The following is a 12,952-nucleotide window of genomic DNA, read 5'->3' as shown; positions in this document are numbered from 1 at the left end:
CAGGACAACGCCACGTTAAGGCAATCAGACAGAAAGCGTCTGAAGTCTTTTTTAGCGGGCACTGGGGAGACTTCAAAGCAGTGTCACAAAAACAGGCAGATGTTGTGGCTGTGTTTCACTCGCTTCTACATTGGCACGAGCACACACACACACACAGATCCATTTGCACACATACAGACACACACATGCCTACACAGAGAAGCAGCCACACATGGCACACTGTCACACACATAGGTTGCCATGCAGCGCATTCAGAGAGAGAGAATGTGAGGTAAAACAAACAAACGCATGCACTCCTCTGCGTCCCACTCTTCTGTCTCTCAATATTACCAGTCTCACTGCTCCTCTAGTGCCTTCTTCAAGTGCAAGCAGCTATGAGATCTGAGCCCTCAAGAGTCTTTAATGTATAATTCTCTCTTTAACAAATGTTGGGAATGTGTCCTCCAAAAAAAAATCTTTTAATAAGTTAGAACATAATCTACCAGAACAGAGACATTGGCAATGACACTTCAGGAACTTAAGAGGCCAAAAGTGCATGTTTTCATTGGGGGGAGCGAACACAGTCGCTTCAAGAGGGCACGTGTTAGCAGGCTGATGGGGAGCTCTGTGAAGGAGCAGCTCTTGGTAACAATAGAAGAGTGTCAGATGAAATACTGGGTCAAACCGTGTCAGCTAGGATGACAAAACACTGGCAAAACAACCTCAGGGAGAGTGGTTAAGGACTGAATAAGAGTTCAATCAAGGGAAAATATCACAGTCAAGTGAGGATCAGTCTTAAGACTTTATCAACACTTATAAAGATTGTATTAAGATTCTCTAAAATCCTCTACGAGACCACAACTAACTGCTTTTTCTCCTACTCTCCACTAAACTGCACAGTGACAACCCCGCACAGCTAGGATGAGCAGTGATTCTTCTGTGAAGAAAACAAAATGAAATGAAGAAATGCATAATAAACAGGCCATTTACCATAATAAACGATGGGTATCTGTGAATATGCTTTATCACGATTTCACAAAACAGAAAACAAAATAATGAGGAAAAACGTGCAATCAGTTCAGTATATCTAACATTAATTGAGTCTCAACAGATTAGCATAATTACTCCGCTGGTATGCCAATTAGGCTCTTTTAGAGACTTTAATGTCAGATGTTAAATATGAAATGAGACTGTAACTGTAACCAGAGCCCGACCCTCATTTAAGTCGGCCGGTATCACAGGACGATAGGGACTCAAAGGTACAGTGCCAGAGTGTGTTAGATGGACCAAAATATGAAATTAAAGAACATAATGCAGAAAGATACAGATGGTGCTATCACAGAATCACATAGTCGGTCTAGACCAGTTCTACTCTATAGTTACTGTATACTGTTGTAGCACAATTAGCATTAGAGCTAAGAAAATGATGGAGGAGAGAAATCTGTTTGCCCATTATCAAGGGACCATGACAAAACCCTTTTCAGATACAGCTGTAACTAATAACAGCCGGTACATACTGGTACATACTAGCTTTATGTATTACAGTTACACCTAAATGTAACAGAGCTATAATTATTCTTAGCAGATTCACCTTTATGTTCCTGCAGACTGAACTCGTGAGCTGTGATAACAACGCAGGAAGTTGTTTTCATGATTTCCGAACTCTGAGAATTCAGAAAGTATCCACTTGCAAGGTCGAGAATAGCACAAGAACCACGCTGGAGGCATTTCTAATTAATGCCCTCGTCAACAATGTGAGCACTACCCCGTTTAGAGGCACCGCATCTCGACTCGCATCCTACAAGTGAGGTCTATAGTTTAACATTCTGACTGCAGGCAAAACTATTTATCTCTGCGCATACAGCTGGCAATATCCTATCTTATTCTATTCATGCAATATTAAGTTAACAGTTTCTTTTTTATGATGAATTTCTGTATCCACAGCTTTCTGACAGAATTTCAAAGGCAATTCTTTGGTAATAAAGGTGACAGGGTTGCATAATGTGATGTATAATGCATATTATTTACATATAAACACAAACAGAGTGCGAGAGATTTTTACTGAAACAGAGCTCGACGAAGTTTTGAAAATTTCACTTTCAGCGTGACGGTAACAAGTTTTGCCAAAGATGCATGCAGCGATCTCGACAATATATCACGACTATAACAACGCTTTTGGTTCATCGCTCAGAATTCTGGACTCTGGCATCATGTCGGGGTATGAACATAAATATATGGCGTCCTTCAAGGCGGTTTGGGTTAGAAGCGCCGACTGTTCACTTAACATCTAATTTAGTATCTCAGAATTTTGTAGTTGAACAGGATAACTGAAGCTGTTTGTTTCATCAGTGAGCGCTCATAATCTTTCGACTTGCGTAACTCTAAAAAGTGTTGTATGCAAATCCCCCCAAAAAACTAACCTACAAATATTATAAACAACAGAATAACTCTGCAAAGTATAAAGTCAAGTAGGACACACGCATGCACTGACGTGTGACATTTGACTCTTATAGGCAATTAAAATGTGTAGCTGAATTGTGTAATGAATGATTCGCTGTTGTCAGGCAGATAACGTGTGTGGCTGGAATCCAACATGTGATGTATGCACATAATAAATGGCTTTGGGGTTTGAAAGGGGAGCATGTTGTAACACTCCACACATCACAGAACATCAGCATTCGCTGATGACTTGAGGCATGATCAATAGCTCCCCAGTGAAAAACAAAAATCAGCTGAGTTCTAACATAAATACTCCCCCGTGAGAAAACGTGATGAAATCTGTTGAGAAAAACACAAACACAATGACACCTCAACTCAGGAGGATATTCACGTGCCACTGAAATCAGCGTGTAACAAAGATTTACCTGACAACACCCGGGGACCAATCATTTCCTAAATGACAACATGGAATGATTGAAACAACAAATGAGCCCCCCACCCCCCTTCCACACACACACACACACACACACACACACACACACACACACACACACACACACACTTCTAACTGCACTTTCTTGTTCTCTTGATTTTTTTACCTTTGACTCAGCCTGTCATCACCCTGTTCATTTGACTCATTTTAATCATGAAGCGCTTTGAAAAATTGACAGCATCATTATTTAGTCCATTACGGCCCAGAAGAAAGACCCCGCAAGACTCGCGCTCTCTCCCCCATGCTGTTTGAAGTCCAGATGGTGGTACGTTCCTTTATAAAAAAAACACAATTATTCGGGAAAATAATACCCATAAAATGAGTTTTGAGGGGCAGGTGGAAAAAATATGAACGATGGGGTTTTGCATAGAACAAACAATCCTGATGTTTGCAGAGAAGAAAAAAAAGAAACACACATACAAACACAAACTTCCAATTAATTTATAATGCTGGCCCTAGTTTTTGAAGTCAAACTCTTACTAATGTTTAACAATTGAAAAGCTTCGCAGGAAAAAAAAAAAAAGAATCAAAATAAACAGAAATGAATAAAAAAATAAATTATCGCAAATGTGATAGCACACAATAGCACACACAACAACATACTGAAATGTTCTGCGGTAAAATCCAATACTTGTTTGTTTTCTTTTATTATGGATATTTTACTGTTTAGAGGTACAAAATAGTAAGTTTTAGTAAGTATATAAACACACACACACTGCTAGAGTCTCCAGAATGGAAGCGAGAAAGTCCATGCCATCATTATTTGTGCTGCTTCGTCCTTTGGGGGGCATTAATCAGCTAACAAAACACGCTATGGGCAAACATGTTTCACCAGCAAGACATTTCATCAATTTAATGGTTCAACCAGCTCAAAATCTCTAGTTCATTCTGTAATGAGAACATTGAACCATGTTACTTTTTCCCCTCTCTTTTACAATATTTTCTCTTTAGAAATCCCGTGATTATAAAAGACTGATATGTAAACGTGTAAACAATGATAACTCCTTGCATATGATCGTCCTTTACGCAAACGTAGCCCCGATAACGCCGCTGACTTGCGACTACATAGTGGAAGAATCCAGAGTTTCCTGGATGATAAACTCTGGTGGGATGAGGACAGTGTGTCCCTGTGTGAGTCGACTCACTGGCTCTGCTTCTCAAACACAAGCCAAGAGACAGGAATGCTATTTATTAGTGTCCCACCACATCAAGGGGATGAGTGGGCATTACTCACCCTGAGAGTGTGTGTGACAGACATTAGCTGTTCTCTGTCCTTGCCAACTTTTTTTAGCTGCAACTGTCCTTCCACTGATTCAAGGAAGACTAAGAGAAAGTGAGAAGAGCTAGGCAGAAAAAAACAGGGGCTTGAGACCTATTGCCACAGCAAGCCTTTGAGCTATCTGTTATGATATGATGATGTTGTGACTGTCGCTTGATGATATTATGGTCCACTGTTGTCTGAGGGGGAGCTCGGCAACACAAAAAAAGAATGAGGTGTAACACGTCCTGCAAGGAATTGCTCCATACTGTCTGCATGCAACAAAAATAAAAAGTTTTTTAAAATTAAATTCTTATATCACAACTTTCACACATTGTTTTTTTTAAAAGAGACGCATGTAAACAGCCACGTGATATCAGTGTGGCAGAGCTCTAAGTGGAAAAACACAGCTACAGCACTGCAGTTGTGTTTAATAATAAGTATGTATATAATAGGCATATTTTTAATACATATGGGCTGACAGTCTGCCAGCTTGTGGCTCTTTTTTAACAGCAAACAGCACATCTGTGCATCTGCTCTCACACAGGAAGTCAAACCAGCTCACCCCCCCTCACAAACCATCAGTTATCCATCTTTCCGAGGCCTGAGTGAAAAATCCTGATTTCTGACGCTTTAACATCTGACATTAGGCAGGCGACTGATGTCTGCTGAAAATGCTGCAGGAGCAAACAGGAACTGAGAATATGAAATGAGGACTGGGGAAGTTTGCTTTTTGCTTTTTTGCTGAGATTGTGTGACTGACATTAGCTGAGATTGTGAGATTTGTCAAACTGCACGTCATGTTGACACGAGCAGGGCGACATGCTATCAGTGGAAGTGTCCTGTGGTGACGGCATCTAAAGAAACATCTCAGGTTTTTTTTGGTTAGTCTTTTGACACAGCTTCCAGCCTTGAAGATGGTTTATATTGCAATAACTTGGCTACTGTAGAAGTATACTGATATGGCTAAAAGATATACGGGGTCGAGAAAATAAAAGTTATAGTAAACAAATCCGAGCGTATCCTAAATATGGATTCATTTTCAAACTAAGTGGGAGCACTGCATCTAGTTTTAATGTTAAAACTCAAACCGTAGACACAGGATAAACTGATCAAATTTGTCTAATTGGGGAGGCTCAGGTGTATATTACTCCTTAAAGCATAACACTGCTGCATATTAGCTTTTACTAGGTATAAACTATTTCATTCTTATTGCATTTAAAGTTATTGTTGTCTTGTGAGGACAAAAACTAACCAGAAAATTGTCTAGGTTTGATTTCCTCGCCATTCGCGATGAGTGACCAGAGTCGGTGTGAGGAAATTCGGTCCACAAACGTAACAAAAGTCTCTCTGGGCTCCCATCGTCAGCTAACTGCCAATATACAAAATTCTCTACATGCCAATGTTCATTTCATCAAGAAGCTTGAAGAGTCAAATACAAACCCCAGCTGGGGGCTGGTTTGTCGAATGGCTCCCCACAGAGCTCCAGTCTTGCCCAGGCTGGAGAGAGGCGAAGACAGTGCGTGATGGGGTCTGAGATGAAACCCTGCTGCTTTGGTTAAATGGTGACCACATAGTCTCTCAGTTGTCAGGGATATCCGTTAATATAGACCCAAAATGTCATACACTCATTGTGGCTGACCATGCTGCAATAAGAGAATAATCGCTGTTTTCCGGAGGGTGATAGCTACCTGTGGTGAAAGGAGAATGGCAGGCAGAAAAATTCACTTTGGTGGGACTAAAAAGTGCTTTACAGGGCGTCCACAATTATCTAAAACACAAATTCAAACCATGGTTGTGGAATAAAAGCACTCAACAGCGTTGATTTCTTCCCCTTTACATAGATACCTGTGGGTCTTTTGGATTTTTGGTCTTTACACTTTACACAAAGCCTGCTGCGATAAAAAGTGAGTTAAAATACAACGGGGAAATCGTTTGAAGTTGGGACGGTGCCATTCTGCGTTTTGTTCATTCCATTTCTAAAAAACTTTTTTGTCGCGCGCAACATTGCTTCAAAACAGATTTTAATTCAAACGGCAGCATGTACGATCTTCTGTGTTCTTGCGCTGAACATACGGTTTCTAAAATTATTCGCGCCGCACATCAATATGTCTTGCTTCAAATAAAAAAGTATCTCAACCTGCTGTGCTTTTGAAACCCCAGGAAAACGTCAATGAGCAAAATACAAAATGGTTGTCCACGGGAGACCGGCGGGTCAGCGCGTGTGTGTGTGCGTGCGAGTGCGTGGATCAGTGGAGACCCCCTACCTGGGCATCGCGCTTCCTCCACTCCTGGGTGTGCTGCTGGTGCTGTTGTAGGGCGGCCCTGGCCTGCCTCTCCAGGCTGCTCACCTCCCGCTGGTGCTCCTGGACCAGGCTGTCCTTTTCCGCGCTGTGCTGCTGCTGTAGCCGCGTCCTCTCCTGCTCGTGCTGCATACGCTGCTCAGCCATCTGATTGGACAAGCAGGCAAAGAGAGACTTCATCAGCCAACACACACTCAGAGCAACCCTGTCGTCATGACAACTTGTCCATCCACCGATCCATCCATCCTTTCTTCGTCCTATTCCGTCAAACCCTCTTCCTGCACCCAAGAACCCCCGTGCGTGTGCCAAGCCAAATTTGGCGAAATTGGTAGGAAAGTGCGGGGAGGGGGGAAAAAAAGCGAGAAAAGTTTTGCCGCTTCCTCACGTCGTCAGAGGACGACATGATGTGATGTGTTTACATCTGGCTCGCTCCCCCCGCCCTCCCGCCTCTCCTGCCAATTGTACAGACTGGCCCTCCACGTCCCACTCCTCTTTCTTCAAATCTGTCCCCCTCGCCTTATTCTGGGATCGGCATATAAAAGAGCTGCGAGTTTGGGCTATGCAAGCAAGCTGGTAGGGGTTAGCCATCTGGCTGCAGCAACTACCCAATGCCCCATGCTATGCGCCTGACAGCATGTGAAAATCGGCTTAGGCAATGACTATGATGATTACTATAAACCCAAATTAGAAAAAAAAATGGAAAGAGAGGTGAAAGGAGAAGGTGCTAAAATATTCTTGGTACTGTATTATAATCTATGAATGAATTTAACTGACAGAAAATGCGCATATTAATGAAAATCAATTCCATTTTCTCAAAATGTAAATATCTATGCCACCAGAATGTAACTGAGGTTTATACTGCTAATGCAGTCAGCGTGTAGTAAGAACCTGCACCAACCATTCAATAAGAAGGCGTGGTTAGCAGTTAAAAACACCACAGCAAAGCCTTTAGTCTCAGCAGAGCTGCAATCACCTACACATAATACAGCAGAGCAAAATAAAACACTTCTAATGGGACGCAAAGCCCCAATTTTTCAGGGCTTAATCATCCTGTCAGCTGAACCAAGTCTGTATTCCATCTTGGCTGTAAGCGGAGTCACCTGCTGAGAGGTGAGCCTTGCCAGTGAAGCTCCCAGCCCCAAGCCCCCAAGCCTTTCCCAGGCTCCGTTCCGTTCCCACTCCCCCATGGCGGGGAGACAAGTGACCCCCACACCATCCCACCGTGCAGGCCCAGTCGGAGCCCTGAAAGGACAGCAGGGGCTTGGGGCCCATTTGCCTCCCTGCTTTGAAGCTAATCCCCCGCACATTGTGCATGACGGCACCCTACCTGGCCTGCCAGAGAAGCGGAGATCAACGGCCTCTGTGCCCGCTGCCTGCTCTATCCATGGTTATATCTTCCAACGTTGCCTGCTATTCAGAGCAGGTGATGAATGAGGGGCTATCTACAGGAAGCCGGATTCCATCCCTGGCACTGAGACGAAGGCCACAATAGAAACTTGATTTAGACAGCCAAGAATGTATTCCTCTACTTTTGGGAGAACTTCAACTTCAACCTCAGCAAATAGCAATCAAAGGATCACTGAATAAAAATGGATTTTATCTCTGAGGCTTAGTTGATGGCATGGCAGAAGTAAACAATTACACACACCCTCAGGATAACCTCACACACATGCCATTTTTCAGAACAGATCAGGACAGCAGGCAGGCAAACACCACACGAAACAAGCGCAACATGTTTCACATGCTGCCGATGATGATGTCTACAGAAAATTCTAGTGACAACTTGCACCGCCTTCACCTCCTTTCCCATTTAACAAAATAACACATGCAAATCAGATCCACAGCTAGAATGCATTGTCCCACACGAAGAGTCAGAATCATACAGCTGTACATTTTAGAGCTGAGGGATTGAGCAGCGCGCAGCTGCTTCAAGAACTCCCCAGCAGGTAAGAGAAAGTGGCGGAGGACGTCCTGACTTACTGTTCCTTTCTGCTCAGACTCTCGGCCCATGGGGGGAGGTTTGGAGGAAAGAGGGGATCTCGGGAGAAATTAGGATAAAGAATTGGGCAAGATGGTGGAAAAATCTTTTTAGAAAAGCACGGAGAGGAGATGACAGAGAGCAGACATAGCAAGGAGCCTGGCTGTGACATCACGTAGCGCCACTGTGGACTAGAGGATGCTGGATGCTGTGGTTCTTAAAGGGACCGGCATGGTGCTTATGAGGGAAGACTGAAACGGGTATGGCACAGCTGGGTGCCGTAGATACAGAGTGAGTCGGGTGTTACTGCACAGCACGACTCCCGTCAGCCTGGACTGACATGGTTGTGTATGTGTGTGAGCTGCATGCCTTCAAGCAGGACAGTGAGGTAATAGGCTTCTTTCAACCCTGGGGAGGGAAATCTGAAAATGTTTGGAAAGGCGGAGGGGAGAGGAGGGAGGAAAGCAGAGTAGAACAGAAGGCCTGTCTGGTCTCAGCAGGGGAGAATGGGGTGCATGAAGGCGGGTGGAGAGAGACTGAGGAACAGAAAAAAAAAGACACCTTCAATCTCACTACAGGTTTGTACTGCAACTGGCCACTCTATTTATTGCTGATATATGTGTTCAATATACGTATCGTCTTGTACATCTACATGTAATTTTGCCTCTGCACACAGAGGATTTTAAATTGACCATTTAAGATGTGACTCAAGTGCAGACTTTCACTTAAATCAAAGAGTTCAACAAAATTATCGCATTCACAGCCATTTTTATATGTTTTCCTTTGTTATTATACGACAAATCAAGCAGGTGGAATTGAACTTGGATTCGGTAGCTGTTCACTGATTCTGAATGACAAAGGTCATGGTTAGGGTTAGGCTGAAAGCCCCCAGAAAAGCTCCAGAGAGATCGCAAAAACTGCAGAAGTGGCCAAATCAGCAATCAGGTAGAAATAAGGAATGCGCTGCCCAGCTCAGCATCACCAAAAGAATTAAAAGACCATAGAAGACAATTAAAGTGGATGATTGTAGAATTCTCTCTTTGGTGAAGAAAAACCTTTCACAATGTCAACCCATATCAGGAACAGACTTGAAAAGCTATGTGTATTATTGCCAAAGTCTACAGCCAAGAACTTACAAAAAGGTGCAACCCACTCATTACACTCAAGAACAAGACGGCTAGATTAGAGTTAGCAAGAAAAAAAATGTAAGACTCCGGATAGTTCTGGGAAAAAAAAAATGGATACAATTTGGGCAAGATCAACATGTACCAGAATGAAGGTACGAGAAACAAATGTAGAAGAAGAGAAAAAGCTCATGATCTAAAACATACACATCATCTATCAAAGATGGTGGAGGAAGTGTCGTAGCATGGGCATGTATGGCCGAGCTAGAACTAGCAGGCATGTATGACCAAGTATAACCATGCATATTCATGTATGGCAGTGTAACTACGTCACTAGTGTTTATTGGTCATATGTCTGCTGATAGAAGTAGCAAGATGACATGGATGATGAACCAAAGTATACTGCAAAAGCAACCACAGAGGTCCTGTTCTTCAATGGCCAAGTCATTTACCTGATCTCAACCCAAAAGAGCTATTTTTCTGTTGTTGAAAATGAAACTGAATGTAGAGAGACCCACACACAAGCAGCATCTAATAACAGCTGCAGTAAAGGCCTATCAGGGGATCGCAAGGGAGGTTAGTGATGTTCATGGGTTTAAGACTTTAGGCAATCACTGACCGCAAAGGATTTTCATTTCATTTCAGTTTTAAAAACAATTTTTGTATTAAAAATTATCCTAGTTTGTGAAATGGAGAACTGTTTATTACATAAAAGACCGAAATTCCTGAACAGCTAATGCAATACTTTTATTATAAACTTTGATAAGTGTTTTTTTCCCTCCTGTATGATATACTTTTACCAAATTCTTGCAGCTACACATTCTCCCATAGATCTCAACATATTCACTGACACCAATATCACCGGTCGACTTGTACAATAAACCAGCCTGCTTTAGTATTTATTGTTCCAACCTAACATCTGAAGAAAGAGGCCGGTTGTGTATTTAAACTCTCAAGGTCGCGATGAGCCGTTTAATCTTGATACGTCTCCCAGACTGTAAGAGGAAGAGCTCTGTCAGAAACCACGATGTCTGATTGCCTTGGGGGTCAAGTGGAAAACAACTCCTTCGCACACAGATCCCCCCCCGAAGCTGCACTGGAGGGAGTGTTCTTTTGTGAACATCTGAATGAACTACCTTGACCCCAGAAATCTTGTGACACCAGCTTTTCTAGAGTGAAAACACAATGTACTCTCACACAGACACGAGAGAAAGGAAACAAGTCAAGAATGTGGAGTTGCTTCAAAACAATATATAATGCATGTCTAACATTAAGCGGCTGGTCACAGAGTAGCTCATGAATAATAACATGCCTAGGTGTAAAAACACCCCCCCTCCAAACTCTTTGTAGCAAATCTCAGCTCTCATATCAAAATCATAACAGAGACAGGTCCATTGTTTTCATGTATGTTTTATCTTTAAGACAAAAGCCTTTCTGATGTGCCGCTAACCCTATGTGGCTGTCTTCAACTGTCAACTGCACCCCCACTCAGCGTGGCAGTGGCTGATAATCGTCACTTCAATATTTCCTGCAAACCTTTGATCGTTTACCCGTTAGTTATGACTTCTCAGAACAATACGCTGTAGCTGGCATTCAAAACACTGATAAATCTTTGCATTTACTGGATGGTTACATGGGGATGACAGTGTCTTTTAGATGCAAATGCAATCTGTTTAATGGTTTAACCAGCAGTGTCTATTTATATGACGATTTATCGTTGCAGCAGCCAGTGAAGCGCTTTATGTCCCGGCCCTTTCTTCAGTTTCCGGGGATGTTTTGAAAAATATTTCAACACACTGTAGTCTTTATATTTAAGTGGTTTTAAAATATGCTATTTTTTAACATTTTATTTTATAAATGCCATTCTAATTACAAACCCAACTGTTCAGCCATGGAGCAAATCGATAATGAAGCACAGTTTCTCCATTCCTTAGATATAAGACTGGCCTCATATCCCCCCCATTTACAGCGATCTACAGCAAATTACACGCAACGTAAACTCCATCTGGCCTGGAAATGAGTGTAAGCATGCTTATTAACACAAAGGTTGAGTGCTATTTGGTGCCTGGAAAGCAATCATGTTGTGGATATAGATGAGGAAAAAAGAGATGTCACAGCCGTTAGTAATATCCACGCCCAAAACAAGCGTAGTGTCACATGGTCATAAAGTCTCGTATGGAGTAATTTAGATAGTTTATTTTTTATTTGGTATATAAATACTGTTTACATTTGTTACAGTAACAGAAATAAAAGTGACGCTCTCTGCCTCCTACAGTAAGATCAGCCGCCAACACTAATATCGGCTCCTGCGGTTTAATTGAATCTGCTGCGTCTCTATCAGCGAGCCAGATTTCAAATGGGTTGTGAAAATGGTTTCTCGACTCTTAATTGAAGAAGAGTGAGTGAGATGGGGTGATAAGCGAGCTACACATCTTCTATGCAGATTGCGTTACTTTTCAATTGGCCACGTTTAAGATATTTATTGAGCCGGAATCTAAGCTTAATCTAAAACATGCCCCTTATCATGAGAAATTAATCAGACGGAACAGATGGGGAGGAATAACAAGACTGCTCCAAATGGATGTCAGTCGCCCGTTAGCTGTCTCCAATAGACCGAGTGCTCGCTGATAATAGAGTGAAGATAACACGATGATGGCGATGACGGAGATGAGCACAGAAGTCAAGAACAATTGCACAGTGAGTTAGAAACTCACAGACCTGCTGCTCGAACTTCTGTCTGAGGTCGTCGAGTTGCTGCGAGAACTCTTTGGCCTGCTTCTCCCTGAGGGACCTGGAGCGCTTCAGGTCCTCCTCTACCTTCTCCATCTAAAGGCATCAGAAGAATCCAGCACATAAGTTCATTAATTAGTACACAAGCATAAGGCTGGTCATATACATATATGTATATTTAGAAATATCTCTGCAGAATCGCAAGTACAGTAAATCTCATACACCAAACTACCAGAATAACACCTGGGATCTGCAGGAAAGTGAGGCTCCGGGAATATTTGTCTTTTAATTTTCCTGTTCAGGTGACGGTAATCAGCAACAATTGGAAATGCAATTTACTCAAACGCCTCTGTATTTGGGCTACGCTGTGTGTAACGCTCAGGAAATGCAAAATGTGTTTTGATTAATCCATTTAAAATGCCGAAGCCTCCTTTGAACTATGCGCGCAACAATTTGATTCTGCGTGGTGCTTCTTCTTCTTCTTTTTTTTTTTTTTAAATCAAAATAGGGCAGACTCTTTCCTTTAAAATGAGCTCTAAAAGTGAGATGCTGATTTTAAAACGAGAGACAGACAGAGAGAGGAAGGGGGTGATACAGATAATCCATTAGATATAACTCTATCTGCAGACAGAGAAAGAGAGAGAAGAT

The 12,952-nt window shown here is 42.4% G+C and overlaps 1 protein-coding gene across 4 annotated transcripts in view; it reads right to left on the bottom strand.

Annotated features, from left to right (window-relative positions):
* cep112 (centrosomal protein 112) overlaps window positions 1-12,952 on the bottom strand; it is a 145,306-nt gene that overhangs the window by 52,826 nt on the left and 79,528 nt on the right. For 3 of the 4 annotated variants that reach the window (XM_080905363.1, XM_080905365.1, XM_080905362.1), the window contains 2 exons: window positions 12,293-12,400; window positions 6,437-6,619 (listed from right to left, as the gene is read on the bottom strand). In XM_080905363.1, the coding sequence (XP_080761489.1) occupies window positions 6,437-6,619; window positions 12,293-12,400 (291 nt within the window). The remainder of the gene's footprint in view (window positions 1-6,436; window positions 6,620-12,292; window positions 12,401-12,952) is intronic. The other variant, XM_080905364.1, reaches the window with a different exon arrangement.

The sequence above is a fragment of the Rhamphochromis sp. 'chilingali' genome (assembly GCF_963969265.1).
Source record: "Rhamphochromis sp. 'chilingali' genome assembly, chromosome: 15".
Lineage (NCBI taxonomy): Eukaryota > Metazoa > Chordata > Actinopteri > Cichliformes > Cichlidae > Rhamphochromis > Rhamphochromis sp. 'chilingali'.
Note: the sequence above shows the minus strand (reverse complement) of the source record. Positions and strands in the feature narration are given on the sequence as shown.